The sequence below is a fragment of the Arachis stenosperma genome, chromosome 3, assembly GCF_014773155.1.
Source record: "Arachis stenosperma cultivar V10309 chromosome 3, arast.V10309.gnm1.PFL2, whole genome shotgun sequence".
Lineage (NCBI taxonomy): Eukaryota > Viridiplantae > Streptophyta > Magnoliopsida > Fabales > Fabaceae > Arachis > Arachis stenosperma.
In genome coordinates, this window is record NC_080379.1 from 16,483,701 (window position 1) to 16,499,798 (window position 16,098).

At 32.9% G+C, this 16,098-nt stretch overlaps 3 protein-coding genes across 5 annotated transcripts; 2 read left to right on the plus strand and 1 right to left on the minus strand.

Annotated features, from left to right (window-relative positions):
• Positions 1-1,652: 1,652 nt before the first annotated feature.
• On the plus strand, positions 1,653-4,974 carry LOC130969264 (purple acid phosphatase). The gene is made up of 8 exons (XM_057894919.1): positions 1,653-2,158; positions 2,775-2,975; positions 3,089-3,200; positions 3,430-3,659; positions 3,769-3,907; positions 3,999-4,219; positions 4,412-4,533; positions 4,613-4,974. Exons 1-8 carry the CDS (start codon positions 1,985-1,987, stop codon positions 4,812-4,814), a joined length of 1,401 nt encoding a protein of 466 aa, XP_057750902.1. The 5' UTR covers positions 1,653-1,984; the 3' UTR covers positions 4,815-4,974.
• Positions 4,975-7,203: 2,229 nt separating this feature from the next.
• On the plus strand, positions 7,204-9,501 carry LOC130969267 (cytokinin riboside 5'-monophosphate phosphoribohydrolase LOG1-like). Of its 2 annotated transcripts, none has more exons than XM_057894923.1 (7): positions 7,204-7,640; positions 7,769-7,866; positions 7,967-7,997; positions 8,098-8,197; positions 8,281-8,351; positions 8,612-8,698; positions 9,008-9,501. In XM_057894923.1, exons 1-7 carry the CDS (start codon positions 7,500-7,502, stop codon positions 9,101-9,103), a joined length of 624 nt encoding a protein of 207 aa, XP_057750906.1. In that variant the 5' UTR covers positions 7,204-7,499; the 3' UTR covers positions 9,104-9,501. The 2 variants fall into 2 exon arrangements, with proteins under 2 accessions (XP_057750906.1, XP_057750905.1); XM_057894922.1 differs by having other exon boundaries at positions 7,209-7,640; positions 8,555-8,698; positions 9,008-9,495.
• An 805-nt stretch (positions 9,502-10,306) lies between these two features.
• LOC130969266 (actin-related protein 7-like) lies at positions 10,307-13,880 on the minus strand. Of its 2 annotated transcripts, none has more exons than XM_057894920.1 (7): positions 13,625-13,880; positions 12,899-13,120; positions 12,329-12,470; positions 11,745-11,986; positions 11,350-11,533; positions 11,038-11,105; positions 10,307-10,803 (listed from the first exon to the last, which is right to left on the minus strand). In XM_057894920.1, the coding sequence occupies exons 1-7, from the start codon at positions 13,700-13,702 to the stop codon at positions 10,651-10,653; spliced, it is 1,089 nt and encodes a 362-aa protein (XP_057750903.1). In that variant the 5' UTR covers positions 13,703-13,880; the 3' UTR covers positions 10,307-10,650. The 2 variants fall into 2 exon arrangements, with proteins under 2 accessions (XP_057750903.1, XP_057750904.1); XM_057894921.1 differs by lacking the exon at positions 13,625-13,880 and adding an exon at positions 13,512-13,623.
• Between the last annotated feature and the right edge of the window lie 2,218 nt (positions 13,881-16,098).

The following is a 16,098-nucleotide window of genomic DNA, read 5'->3' on the forward strand; positions in this document are numbered from 1 at the left end:
TTATATATTTTTTTAAAAGAAGTAGCACTTTTAGTCGATATTTCTTCCGATCTGATCCGAAAATTCGACTCATCAACTAGAAAAATATTATTTTTGAAAGGTTTTTTTATCTAAAAGTGATATTTTTTGTCAAAATATTTTTTAAAAAATAAAATAAAAAAATAAATGGGCTGACCCGTTTAACTAATCGGACTGACCATAAACAGTTCAGACTAAAAAATTATGGCCCGCGAATAAAACAAACTTAAATGGATCAGTCCATTTAACCCACAATCTTAATAGATTGAACTTAAACAGATCAGACCAACCCGTTTTGATAGCCCTAATTGCCCCAACTACTTTTATATATATATATATATGGCAAAAAAAAAGAAGCTATATCTGTATATCCTATAAATTTAGTGTAGCTATTATATATATTATATACATACATACTATAATATTTGATATTTGCAAATGAAAAATGCTATAGTTGTTATTACTAGAAGTCCAATTAACTTGATTATTGTGAAAAGATAACGGAGTTAAAACAATTATTAGCAATATCCAAAATAGACACCTTTAGCTAATTAAGGAATATTAATCAATTAAAAAAACTTAATTGAGATATAAATTTGGTTAAGGAATATTAATTTTTAAGAATTAAAACTACTTTAGTATAAATATAGATTTTTTCAATTTTTTTTATCTGAATTGATAATGTAAAATATAATTTTACATCACACGAAATTTTCTTGGACATATTTTTTATATCTCTTTAAATTTTATATAGTTTAAGATTAGGGTTAGAAATGAGTCAAGCTAACTTATGAACTAGTTTGAGTTCGACTCGTTAATAATTCGATAAGCTGAACTTGTGAGATGATGAGTCGAGTTTGAGTCTAGAATTGAGCTCATAAATTAAATGAGCCGAACTTGAATTTGAATAAGCTCAGCTCATTAGCTCATGAGTTGACTCGATATATATAGATATATCCTATATATATTTAGTTTATACTTTTAATAGTATATATATACATATAAAATAGTAATCTGTAATTTTACATATATTAATGTTTTTATTTAAAATTTTATAATTATTTTTTATATAATTTTGATGTATGATATAAATAAAAAATTTATAATTAAAAAAATACACAATATACAAAATTAATAATTTTTAATATATATAAGTTATAATTTATTGATATAGAATTATAAATTTTGTTTCTTGTTATTTAAGTTAGTTCATGTCAGCTCATGAGCTTTCGGTAAGTTAAGTTTGAGCTTAAAAAATAAGCTCGATCGTTAATGAGTTGAGTTGTGAACCAAGCTTAATATTTGTAAGTCAAACTTAAATTTTATGAGTCAAATTTAAACTTAGTCTAACTCAATTCAACTCAATTCACTTCTAACCCTACTTAAAATCATACCTTAAGAAATTAATTAAAAAAATAAGAAGTTCCATTACGTAACCTTAGTATAATTAATTCTTCATTACTTCATAAATGATGTGGTCTGAATGACACGTAGGTGGCACATTCCTGTTCCAAAGAAAAAATACAACCCAATAAAAATTAATATTCAAAGTCAACTTTTTCGCCCTCATTATTGCGACCCCATATCATATTATTCAATGCAATTCAATTCATACTCTAGTATCTACACTTTCTCGGTTTCTCATCTCAACCAAATCCAAAACCACTAGTTTTTGCCAAAGGGTTTGTTAGTCCAAGTCTTCGTCTTCATCTTCATCTGAAAACTGCTTTCTTTAGTGATCCCAAGAAAAAAAAAAACTATGCATAATAACATTTACTGTGTATAGATTAGAACTGTAATAAACTTCTCTCATACGTTGTTTATAGTTGACTCGCTGATCTGAATATTCCTCCTAAATCCTAATATTCCATTATTTCGAAATCAGCATTTAATTTAATTACTTAACATGTGATTTGCTATAAATAAATGTCACATTTATCACGGATCTTCCCCACACTTTGCAAAAATGAGTTTACTGAGTTTCAAAGTTTTGGCTTTTGGATTGGTTCTTTTGAGTGTGGCAGTGTTGTGTAATGGAGGATCAACAAGCACCTTCGTTAGGAATGAAGAGAAGGCTGTGGATATGCCACTTGATAGTGATGTTTTTGCTGTTCCTTCTGGTTATAATGCTCCCCAGCAGGTACCCTTTTTCTTCTATTATTTTGTTTTGCATGTGACATCATTTCTCAGTTTTTACATGGAATCTACTTTGGAAGTTTCCTTGGTGTTCTTTGATGTTTGATAGATCAAGGGATCATTCATTGTTTTTGTTAATTTTTAGTTGTTTTGGGTTGGTGGAGGGTTCCTCTAAAGCGAGGATAAGATAATGGAACTTTAGGGAAGTGGGGGTGATGATTAGTGACTAATTAATCAACTTTTTAATTAGACACTAACTACTAACTGTATTAGTTTAACCAGAGGTCTTAGGTTAATGGTCCTATCTACTTGAGTAGAATTGATTTTGAATTTTGATTGGTGGATAAATGTGGTTTTTAACCAAAAAATAAAAAAGAGACTGTGATTAGATAATTAATGTTAATTAGGCTAAGATTGGTGACTGACCTGATTAGGTACTCTTCACTAACCAATCCCACCTGTTTTTTTTTTTCAAAGTAGGATAGCTTTTTAAGATTTAGAAACTTTCCTCTGTTTGATTTGAGATAAATTACAGTGAGTTTTACAAATTTTAGTGTATTTTTTGTTCTTGGTTTTACATTTAGTTTTTAAGTTTTAATGAATGAATGTATGTATAAAAGGTTCATATAACACAAGGTGATCATGAGGGGAAAGCGGTGATTGTGTCGTGGGTGACAGTGGATGAACCAGGCTCCAGCGAAGTGCGATACTGGAGCGAGAACAGCAAGCAAAAGAATCTTGCTAAGGGAAGACATGTTACTTATAGATACTTCAATTACTCATCTGGTTTTATTCATCATTGCACCATCAGAAATTTGGAGGTATTTCTTCTGCTCCGTTCCATTGCATCCCATGTTTTGTTGTAGCAATTTCAATTTGATTTTTGTTATGCAATCAATCCATTATTGATTCATGTGGTTCTTGTTATGGACAGTACAACACCAAATACTACTATGAAGTTGGAATCGCCAACACAACGAGGCAATTTTGGTTTGTGACTCCTCCTCAAGTTGGTCCTGATGTGCCATACACTTTTGGTCTCATTGGTAAGTATATTCTATCAACTATGTTAACATTTTCCTAACAGAGAAAATATAATATGGTGGACTAATTTGATTTACAAGTATATAATGTTAGGGAACTAAAACTTTCCTATAGTTGTGATCTACTTGATTGATGTTTACAAATTTACAATTTCAGCATTTGAGGTAGTTAATGTACCCGAAGTCAATGCCAATATGTTTGTAATTAATTAATTTGGCAATGATCTTGCAGGGGATCTTGGTCAGAGTTATGATTCAAATAAAACACTCACTCACTATGAAAAGAGCCCAAGTAAAGGACAAACTGTGTTGTTTGTTGGAGACCTTTCTTATGCGGATAATTACCCTAATCACGATAACGTTAGATGGGATACTTGGGGAAGGTTTGTAGAAAGGAGTACTGCTTATCAACCATGGATTTGGGTTGCAGGGAACCATGAAATTGATTTTGCTCCAGAAATCGTAAGGCTTCTCTCGTAATAATTATTTTAATTTGGTTTTGAGAAGTTTAGAAACTTGTGTAATTCATCATCGTCGTCGGTTTTTGACACTAGCGAATGATATTTTGCAGGGTGAAACTGTACCTTTCAAGCCGTATCGCCATCGCTATCATGTTCCTTATAGAGCGTCGCAGAGTACCGCACCCTTCTGGTATTCTGTCAAGAGAGCCTCAGCACATATCATTGTCTTGGCCTCATATTCAGCATATGGTATTCATAAATACAGATGTTTTGACCTATTGTTATGATCTTTTTGTAAACATCTTGAATTAAATGTATAAGCTTCAATTTTTGTTTCCAGGGAAATATACACCACAATACAAATGGCTTGAACAGGAGTTACCAAAAGTTAACAGGACAGAGACTCCATGGTTGATTGTGCTTATGCATTCGCCTTGGTATAACAGCTACAACTATCACTATATGGAAGGTGAATCAATGAGAGTAATGTATGAACCCTGGTTTGTGAAGTACAAGGTTGATGTCGTGTTTGCAGGGCATGTTCATGCCTATGAACGATCCGTAAGTGCTAATACTAGGCTTGTTAAGCTACTAAACACTTCCTCTTTTGAAATTTCTGCATTACTCATTAGGCCTGCCTTCAAACTAGAAAGATAACAATGCAACTAAATGTGTCACAAAGCCTCAAACAGTGCACTTCAATGAGCTTTCTTGAACTCAAATTAACCTGAATCGTTGGCTGTTATGTATCAGGAACGTGTCTCGAATATTGCTTACAACATTGTGAACGGTATTTGCGTTCCTGTGAAAGATCAATCGGCTCCTGTATATATAACCATTGGTGATGGAGGAAACCTTGAAGGCTTGGCAACCAAGTAAGCTCTAAACATAATAAATCCTAATTCAGTTACTTTGATGTATCCGAGTCTGATTTAAATATGCATTAACCTGCAGCATGACAGAACCACAGCCGGCGTACTCAGCGTACAGAGAGGCTAGCTTTGGACACGCCATATTCGACATAAAGAACCGAACACATGCTCACTATGGCTGGCATCGGAATCAAGATGGATATGCCGTGGAAGCCGACAGCATGTGGTTTTTCAACAGATTCTGGCACGCAGATGATGATTCCACAACTCATAGTTCTCATTAACACACATATGTATTGGTACTTCGAGAAGAATTCGCAGTCATGGTTGCTGACATCGATTATCAATCGTTATGTCATTGTACTTTCCTGTCCCATAAATGCAAAATGTATGCTTCAATATTAAGAGCCCGTTTGGGAAGTAGCAGAAGCTACTTTTTTTTAACTTTTGGATTATAAAAAGTCATAATTTATGTGTTTGGCACTATTTTAAAAAAAAGCTTTTAACTTTCCGAAAAGTTAATTTGCAGCTTTTTGAAGAAGTAGAAATATATGACTTCTTGCTTCTCGAGAAGTCATTCTACCACTTACTTAAAAAAAATTAATTTTAAAACAAAAAAAAATTTGCTTTTCTTTTTGACTCTATGAAAAATACTGACCCTTCATCACTATTTTCATACAAGATCTGCTAGAAGTACTGATCTTCCACCATCATTCTCACACGCAATGTTCCAAGTTTCACCATTTTTACATAATGAAACATTTGATGGAAGTATTGATCCTCCACCACATTTTTAGACAATATTACATCTGAACAACTTACTGCATATATTCCCTTCTAAGTATTTTTTTATCATTTTATCACTATTTTTTATTATTAAATTTGTATTCAAGTGTGGTATGAAATTTCAGTTTTAATTTTATTTTTTTCATATGTAATTTTATAGCTTATTATTATTTTCATAGTTAATTATAACAAGTTCTTGACCTCAATAAAGGAGAAGAGAGTTCTAATAGGAGTAAAAATAAAAAATAAAAAACAACAATAAAATATACATTGACACACATTTTATATTTATTTTTTATTTTCACCTACCATATCATACACAATATTAGTGATTAGGTTAGGTAAAATCAACATTCAATATTAGAAAATATTTGTTATCATGGTTATTTTAATATTCATTCTCTTTTTTATAAAAAAAATTTATCTTTTGCGTTATTTATCCAAACGCTACAACTTTAAAATAGGTACTTTTATAACTAAAAAACCAAACACAAAATAACTTATTTATAAGCTGCTCTTAATGAAAGTCCTTATGTTTTAAGCTCCTTTTCCAAAAGAACTTATTTAAGTTATTTACCCAAACTGGGCCTAAATCATTTCTCCAATTAGGTTGCATAAATTTCTCAAATCCGTTATTAATAAGAAAATTGAGATGATTCTCAGAATACTTTGTTAAAGTAGCATTTTGGCCTCATTCATTTTGATGCATAATAACTGATAGCTTTTGTTCATTTTATTCAAAGTAGCCGGCCACCCTTTTCTTTTTCTCTTTTAATACAAAGCTTACATCACTTTTAGTAAGAACAGAAATCAGAAGCAACTTGAACCGTTGAATAATTTCTGTGAACATAAAAAATTATACCTGAACTATTTTGCTTCTAATATTTAAAAATGCAATGAAATTTTAAAAAATTAAATGAAAGACAATCCATTTTAAGAGCTGAATTTCAAGAAAGTACAATTCATAAATTTAAACCTAAGCTTGTTCATGTTAAATATTATCATGAGTTTATTGATATATAATAACAAAGTTAGAAATTCTTGACATATATCTCTAAGTGGTTGAATAATCAACTTGTGTCAAGTTAGTTAAATTCTGTTATTTTGGTTATGATAGTTAGTTAGAGTAATTGTGAGCTTTTCCCTTTCTTTTTGCTATGCACCATTATGGTGCATAAATCAACTAGTAGTATATAACTATATATCATCCACTTTTACGAAAAAAGACAAAATAATATCATCACGAGTTGAAATTTTTGTAAGTTTTTATTTTATTTTATTAATCTTTTGGGGTCACAACTTTTGATTCCATAAAAGGACACTCCATGAGGTTATTTATTTATTTATTTTTAAACTGGATAGAGAGCACTTGTGGAATAGTTCTTCATCAACTCCTAATATCTGACATATCATGATGCTACTTTGAAAATTTTCATTTTACACATAATACAATGTCCCTTACAAATCCTTTTTGGTACCGGTAGTTTGTTTTTTTCTTTTACATCATAATTTTTAATACATAAAAAATAATTAAAAATGCTATGTATTTACTGAAAATCAGTGACCATATATTTATTTATAAAATATATATATTATTTAATTTATTTTCAATGTATATTTTATATTTCAACATATATTTTATATCAATGGCTGATTTTTCATGTACACGTAGCATGGTTGAAAAATAATTTATAGACTTGAAATGTTAAATTACATATATTTTTCCACTTTGAGAAATTTTGTTACAATAGCCTTTATGTAACTTGTGTTGTCAGTTGTCACTAGTTAGCGCAATTTAAGTTACATTATTACACGAGAAATATATTGGTACTCATTGTATTTCGTATATCACTTGATTGATGTATATTTCTGTGAGGTCTTATCTAGTGGTAGAACGATCTATGTTAGCAAGATTACGAGACAAAAATGAATACAAATAACATAACTCGTAATACATGGATGCAGGATTGATAAGAATAATAAAAGATGTAGATGGGGTCATGATGGTGACCAGCCAAGTTCTTTTCATGGAGACAAAATGGTGTGTTTTGGATGAATTTTTTAGAAGTTCTTCAAACAAAGGTGTCTCACTCACTCACTTTTTTATGCTCCCTCTCTCTCTCTCTCTCTCTCTCTGAATTTACCATCAACCCACTAGTACTTTCTTTTTGCTTGGATGATCAATGATGGAAGGAGAAGGAAAGGTGCCAGAAGAAGAAACAAAGCAGAAAGGAAGGTTCCAAAGAATATGTGTCTTCTGTGGTAGTAGACCTGGATACAAATCTGCATTTGGTGATGCTGCTCTTGAGCTTGGTAAATTGCTGGTAATTTTTATCATACTATATTGTTTACCAATTTATTATTATGAATATACTTGTGTATTCTACTTGTTTTTTTGTTCTCCTTTGAAGAACTCTTGCATGTGTTTTATTCATAGTTGTTGTATTGAAAGGTTGAAAAGAAGATTGATTTGGTTTATGGTGGAGGAAGATTAGGACTAATGGGTTTGATCTCTGAAACAGTTCAAACGGGAGGTGGCCATGTTCTTGGGTAATATTTCTAATTTTCTTGACATGTTATATTCTGTTTTTATTGTAAATTAAATTTCTAAACTTTCATGAACTTCATTTGTTTATCTTTCCTGGGTTAGAGTGATTCCTAAAGCTCTGTTGCATCATGAGGTACAATGCCATCTTTAGTTACTATTTGATCATGTATGTGAATCTTTCGAACCGAATTTTCACTGATAAAAAGCTTATGCTGATCAAATCCCTCGTTTAGATATCTGGAGAAACCTTTGGAGAAGTGAAAACAGTTGCAAACATGCATGAAAGGAAGTCAATAATGGCTAAACATGCTGATGCATTCATAGCTCTTCCTGGTATATTCTTAAAACATAAATTGCACTCTTCTTTTCTGTTATAAGAATTTTCTAAAATTCAATCAAAGTTGTATACTTTTCAGGAGGCTATGGAACAATGGAAGAGTTGCTAGAGGTTATAGCTTGGTCCCAATTAGGAATACATGATAAACCAGTAAGATTATTTTCCTGATGTACTAGATGAACCAATATATCACTAAACTAAATGAAAAAACATGTTCAAATTCTTCTTTTTCAATAAAAGGATAATTTCTTATTGAATTTGAGATGTGGATTTTCTTCCACTTTTAAGAAGTTATTAAATTTTCTTTTTCTTTTTTATTTTTTCTTTTTTTTCTTAACTTTTTGAATATGAAGGTGGGGTTGCTGAATGTAGATGGGTATTTCAATAGCTTACTAACCTTATTTGATAAGGGGGTTGAAGAAGGTTTCATAGATGACTCTGCCAGGCATATAGTGGTCATAGGAGACACATCAGAAGAATTAATAAAGAAAATGGAGGTATGATTTATAAAATAAGGGGTAAATTATGCTAATCTCTCAATTTATAAAACCATATACTACTCACTCATGTTGGTTTAAATGATGTTTACTATGCTTAATACACTGATATTTTGTGATATCAGTGACTTACCCTATAAATATAACATTGAAAAATGTTAAATAAAAATGACAAATCAAAGAATACGGAGTATAAACATTTTATGCTGGGGCTAATTTCTAAATCACATGGAAAAAGAATTGTTGGTTAAAATCAGGTAAATTTCAATCATTCGTTTGTTTTGTTTTATTTTTATTTTTTTTCTTCAGGAGTATGTTCCTGTGCATCCCAAGGTTGCACCAAAGCAAAGTTGGGCAGAGGACCAATTTTTAGGGCCTACTGAAAATGGAGAACTTAGATCTTAAAATCTCCATCATCCATTTGTGTAAAGAGCATATAAACCAGTTAAGCTCCATTTACTTGTAAAGAATACAATATATATTAAAAAAACAAGCATGAAACATGCATGTTGTAGCTCCATCAAGAGCAATTGAATAGTACTAAAGTTCCAAGAGGTTAGAATCTCTTTTTCCCTGAAAATAGCATTGACTCTAATTAAATTATACACTATAATGTGATGGGCAGAAGATAACAATGGTTATATATATATACATATTTTTTTAAGCTGTGTGGGGTTGTTAGGATCAAGGTCCTAGTCCACTAGGCACTTGACACCTAGTTTTCTTTGTGTACTTCTAATAGTTTATTAGATTCTCAAAGTGTGAATTTAGATTTTGTCAATATTGCTATTTGATTATTCAGTTTGTGGACTAAACTTGTTAAAAAATTGACATATTTGTCATCTAGTGTCTTTACCCATAACAAGTTGACTATTAATTGGATGGTTCTACCCTGGATAATCTCTATATATCTTTTTATTAATATGTAATATTCCAAAAATGATATGATGCCTATAATTTATACTTGTCTTCTAAGTATTGCTTATAACACTTTGGTCTTGATGGAACTCACCCAAGTGTGCGTACTTTATTTTGTTTATTCATGTAAATATATCAAAACAGATTAAAATAATTTATCAATATATACGGAAGAGAGTAGCTTGAAAACTTAAGATTTACTACATGGGTTAAATAGAACAAATTTAGTTGTTAAGATATACAAACTGAATAGATGGTACTAAAAGGATCATTTGACAATAAGGACAATTAATAACACCTTACTACGAGCTACAAGAATATGCTCAAGACGTGGCTTCATGCCAACTCTTATACGGATCAAATTAGGATAATACTATAGTGTATTATATCTTTCAATGAAAAATAAAAATTATTTATTTAATAAAAGATCGCTCGAAAAATAAATTATGTATAATACACATTCTCTATCAATTTAATAAGAATCTTCACTCTTTAATAATTCTACTTTTCACTAAACAAATTCCCAACAATTCAATGAGTGACATATGCTCTGCTTCATCACGCAATCTTGCACTGAAAATCAAGCCCTTAAGAATTTATTTGTACAACATGCCCTTTAGAATTTAATGATTGAATAAGAGATGCACAACCCCCATGATATATACATCACCGCCTAGAACACCTTCTGAGTGCTTGCGATTTTGTCATTTCTTATATAAAACCAGTTTCTTTCTTTTTAAACTATGAGAATACAGAATAACTAATCGATAAATTAATTTATAAGCAGCTCAAAGGTGTAGAAAGAGAGTGCAAATAAAGGTGTGGCTAGTGCTATAACATGAATACATATACACGTGATTTTGTCCGAAGATTGGTATCAGTGGAGATCACTGCAATTAAAATAACACAAGCAAATGGACATCTAACATTTTGAATATACAGCAAATAAAAACCTACCATATGTTACAGTACAGGCAAGTGCAAACTGCAGAGGAATGCAACGTTTGTGGAGATTATGCGATAGGTGAATTTTGTCAGAAGCATTTCCGGTGAACAATGGAAGGTCCAGTTTCATCATAATCTCCCTTGGTTATATGTTGATTTTGAGGGAAAACTACTTTGGCAAGTATCGCACCTCCCACCCATGCAGAATATTGGCTTAAGTTCTCTGGCATGTACTCTGGAGGCTGTAGTAAACACAGATTATCAATCAGTGGGTATATATATTATATTGAACACGAATTATTATGATATCGCTCTTGCGATTTTCAATTCATCACTGTATTAGGATGAAGAAACATTTTTTGCCTGTCTATTGTTAAGTTATGCTCTTAAAATTGACAGGAGGAAGTTAACAATCACTTGGTAAAATCATATGAAACTTTAAAAATTGAGATGAATTTAGAAGATAGCAATCTTACCTTAACCAGAGCAGGTTGAATGGCAGACGAACTTAAGCTACATTCCTTCTGAAATCTATCTTCAAAACCTGCAGTGAGATTCAGCATTAGTCTACACTACAATAACCACAAAGAACAGCATTCTCAAAAAGATGCAACTCAAAGGAGAAAATTTCCCATTTTCCGAATATTTATATATTAATGATCACGCCAAATAAATAGTATTTTTCTTATATATCAAGAAGCAAAAAAAGTATAACATATTAGAAGTTCATATCCTAATTCAGCAGAAATCCTTAATGGAAACAAACAAACAACAAGAATAACATTTACCGGTCATAGAAGAAGTTCCCCCACAAACCACAGTATTTTCCAGCAGCTGCCGATGATTATCAGGTGACACTGTTGAAACAGCACGGACAAGCTGCTCAACAATGCCATGAGCCTCCAAACCCAACAGACTTGGTTGGAATAAAGCTTCGCCAATAGTATATCTTTCCCTCCCAATTGTTATGACCTATATAAAGATCAAAGGAAGTTGTAAACTACTGAAAATGTTCATAAGCTCTAGTTAAATTCAAGTTCAACCCAGCTCTCTTAACTGCTACTCCCCGCTCCATGTTTCTACTAACTCTATCAAATAATCTATCAAAAAGCAAACATAAATCTTAAGAAAACTCAATTAGCAAGTACCGATGTCAAAAATATCAGAGAATTAGTAAGCAGACCTGCCCATCAGGAAGTGTATGTTTCTCCACAGGACATGAAACAGTCTTTTGATAAGCTAATTCATCTTCAGCAGCACATGAGTATTGCTCTTTTATTCTCTCCACATCAGACAAGCTGATATTTACTTGTGGATTGGATTTCCCAAGTTCTTGTGCCAAGAAATCAGTTAGATCAGTACCTCCAAACTCGAATCTTCTCGATGCAATGTGGTGGACAGCACCCTCGATTACTGGCGCAATATCTATTTATAAAGCCAAAAAGATTGGGTAGCACATAACCAGCCAGACCAATAACATTACATTGTGAAAAGCAACATCTGACTATAGAAAAAGTACAGAATTCGTACTGTTTTGCTTGAGCAATAGAAAAGGGGGCAAATGCAAATGCAAATGCATTTCTTAACCTGTAGGATGTGTTTGACATGGGGGTAAAATTTCACAGATAATCTCCATGCAATCTTTACCCCATAAAATTTAATATACTATATAATTTAAAATTATTCACATGGACATCTACCATCCATCCACTATAAAATTTAGCAACATAATCTAAATTAAGTTCCCATTGCTTCACATGTGGATACCTATTTTTCCATGTCCAATATCAACTGTGCACCCTGAGATACGTCCCACAGCATACAGTGATAAAACTGCTTGTTCTGAGGCATAAAACCCTGATATGTTGAATGTTTCAAACATTAATTGCACTAGCTGTTCCTTGTTGGCCTGGGAGACAATAATATATACTATATTTAGAGAAAATACCCTATTATACATATTAAAAGAAGGCCACCAACTTAACACTAGCAATTTGATTTAATACAAAAGGACGCATGATAGCAGTTCTAGATCAAACAGGACAAAAAGGAGGACAAATCTGCTCAAGATTCTTACGCATTTACAAAACGAGAAATTCTTATAGATAACCTTTCAGTTATTAGGAATGCCCAAGAATTTTCTGCATGGAAAGGGTATACGAAATTACGAAGTCTAGGAAAATATATACGTGTTAGAGAAGATAAGGTTATCAAACTTCCAAATTAACTCATAAACTCTTTTTAAGTTTACAAGTTGAGCTCTAAGCTCCATAATCGAGTTTATATGAACTCTCAAGTTTGATAACCTTGCAGATACTACATAGGGTTTCCTCAAACCTTGGGGGTACAAAGTGGATCTGTGAATAATATCTGTCCTTCATTGCCAATTTCCCATCCAAGGCCAGTATACAAGACATGATGCAATAAATCCTCAATGGCGTCCCAATCTCTGACAAACCCTCGCACCACTGGATCAACAGTAACACTATCAGCTATTGAATTATCGTCACTCACAGACCCACCATCATCAAGCACTCTTTTCATCTGAGTGGGAATTATCTGAGCCATATCAAAAAGAGCCACAATCAAACGAGTTAGGGAATTCTGAGGATAAATAATCACACTTCACAATCAAGAGAAAACAAAAGAAAAACATTGAAATTGATGCAATTTAAATTTAGTCAAGAATTGCAAGTGCTGGAAAGCTATAGACAATTGAGCTGAAATGAATGGTAACCATTCACTACGTGCCTCTACCTAAAAACTTAAGCTTTTGGGATAAGCAACTTTACAAGAGCCTCTATAACCAGAGGGCCATGTTAGATGTATAACACTACAACAATTCATGTGCCTCTCCCTAAGGCATACACCTTAAACCCTAAACCTTAAGTGGCTTCATGACAGAAATGAATCAAGCAAAACAGTGAAGTTTAGGAGAGAAAGCACATACAAGTAGGGCACAATTGAGATGAGAATGACGAAAATTTCGGCGATTTGGTTATACGGTTGCATGTTATGGTCATAATAATAATAATAATGAGCGGGGCATATAGATATATATACCATGGCAGGAGACTGATCAGGAATTGCGAAACCAGCTTTGAGGAGCTTAGTCCCGACGTCAACCACGGCGGCTTCCATGGGCAGCAGTCACGGTGACAGTGACAGTGACAGTGGTTCTGGGAGACTAGAGAGGAAACTAGTCTACTCAGCTCACGCTCGCTTCGGTTCAAAGATCTTTCGAGTTTCAGCAGCCAGGAGTCAAAAGTCAAAAACCCAAGGCCCAAGCTTCGCTGCTCAGCGAATGCTTTAGAATAAAAATAGAGAAATTAGTTCGGGGGCTAATGAGACTTTTTGTATTGATAACAACGTGACATGATGTTTTTTTTTTTTTGGTGTAGCCTGGTGAGTACGATCTGAATCTTAGACCATACTTTATGACACTGAATTGAGAAACAAGGAAATAACACTAGCTAAATTTTTAGAAAAAAAAAAAAGAAAATTTAGAATATTTTATAAGATAAAGTAAATATATTACAATGTTTATTGAAATTTGATTACAACAGAATTTAAACAAATTTATCATACAATGCCAGTTGGAGGATAAGAATAAACCTTATCTCTTTCTGACTTTTTTTTAGACATGTAACAGATGTTACTTTATTTAATGCACTTAATAATTATACATAGTGGGGATATTGTCTTAATAAAGGGACAGCTTGAAATAGTCTTCTGGAAGGGTCCCATCACCATCTGAGAAGGATGATGTCTCATCAGAGGCCAAATTAGCAGCTCTAAGATCCATATCCAGGTCTTGTAGATAGATAAATGGATCTTTAGTGTTTCCTTCATTAGGATCATAGGCATCTTGCAGATACGGGTCATATGGGTCTGAATATGGGCCTTCAGCGTTATTGGTACCCCTACATCAATTCTGATTGGACTTGGTGGTAAGGCATATACTCTTCCATTTAGATCCTCAGAATTCAGATCTTTCACATAATTTATGTTTGGGATATGTCTAGACGTGCTAGGCTAGTCTCTTGGAGTATAAAAAGAGTATTGTCCAAATTGATTAATTATTTCTGAAATTATGAATCTGGATTTGAACTCTTGAAGAGTTATTGGCAGAACATCTGTTTGAAATGGGAGTCCTTCAACTGCATCTTTTTTTCCATATAGTTCAGGTTGCCAAAGTTGACAAAGGTATTTGGCCAAGGCATTTAGAACTGCCTTTTCATCCGTGAGCCATATGGTAGAGTATTCAACAATATCGACCCTATTCATGGTGTGTAGGTCTCCTCTAGTAAAATAATTCTTCTGTAAGGTGACAAAACAACAGAATTTCTGTTTTGTCTGAGAAAGTTTATCCCACAGTTGGTGCTGATCGAGTATGTTATACAATATTCCTCTCCATACATCAAATGGGGCATACATGGAGTATAACCTGACTAGATGGAATTGTGCTTGAGTGCGATTACATAGGATATGGTATATAGGGAAGATTGGCACTACGATGACATATGTATATATGGAAGACAGAGCCCAAATATACCATATCATTTTCTCTGGTATAGGTCCTTGGATTATTGGTATAGTGCAGAAAGGGGTATCCATGTTGAAGTACCTTGGGTTCGGATGGATTTGGGTTATGATAAAGAGCTGGTGTAGCCAGTAGAACAAGAGTTGTCTAGTTAGACAATCTATTTGAAATTCTATCTAGAGTCTTGCTTTGAGGAAAAAAGGACCAATCTTTTTTCTGTATGGGCTTCTGTGGAGCAAATAATCAGGGAATGGAATGGTATACGAAGGATTGTGGGTACTCATAGTGCAGATGTAATGGGTTGGTTTTGGGATTGGTTCTTTGGTAGGTCTGGAGAGAAAATCAGCAAGTGTGTTTTGGTGTCCCTTTATGTGTCTCACTTCAAATTTATAACGAGAAAATCAGTCTTTCCACCATAACAATTAAGAGTCTGGCAGGATCTTTTTCTTGATTTTCAGCATTGATGGGAAAGAGGTATTATCCATCTCCACAGTGAAATGATAAGAGATGAGGTGAAAATTAAACTTTTTTATCCCTCGTTTAACAGCGAGAATATCTTTGTAAGTGGCATGGTAATGTTTTTCAGATTCTTTGAATTGTCCACTAGCATGCGCACAGTAGTGTCTTGTCCCATCAATTTCTTCAAGTAGCACAGCTCTCCAGAATTCATCACTAGTATCTGCCTGTAGTATTCTTTTTTCGTGCTGGGAATCTTTAAAGGAGGAGGGTCTTGTGCTATCTTCTTCAGGGTTTTGACAGTTGTGGTTTGTTCAAGTCCCCATGGTGGGGGATTTCTTTTTTAGGAGTTTTGACAGCTGATTGGTGTGTTTGGTCATATCTGAGATAAAGTCTCTGATGTAGTTTACAATTTCCAAGAATTGTTAGACTTGTTTGACCGTCATGTTTTTATCAAGGAAGTGGATTAATTCTTTGGCAATATGATCTTTTGGTTGAAAGAATTCATCTTCAAAGACCATCTTGAAGAATTCAATTT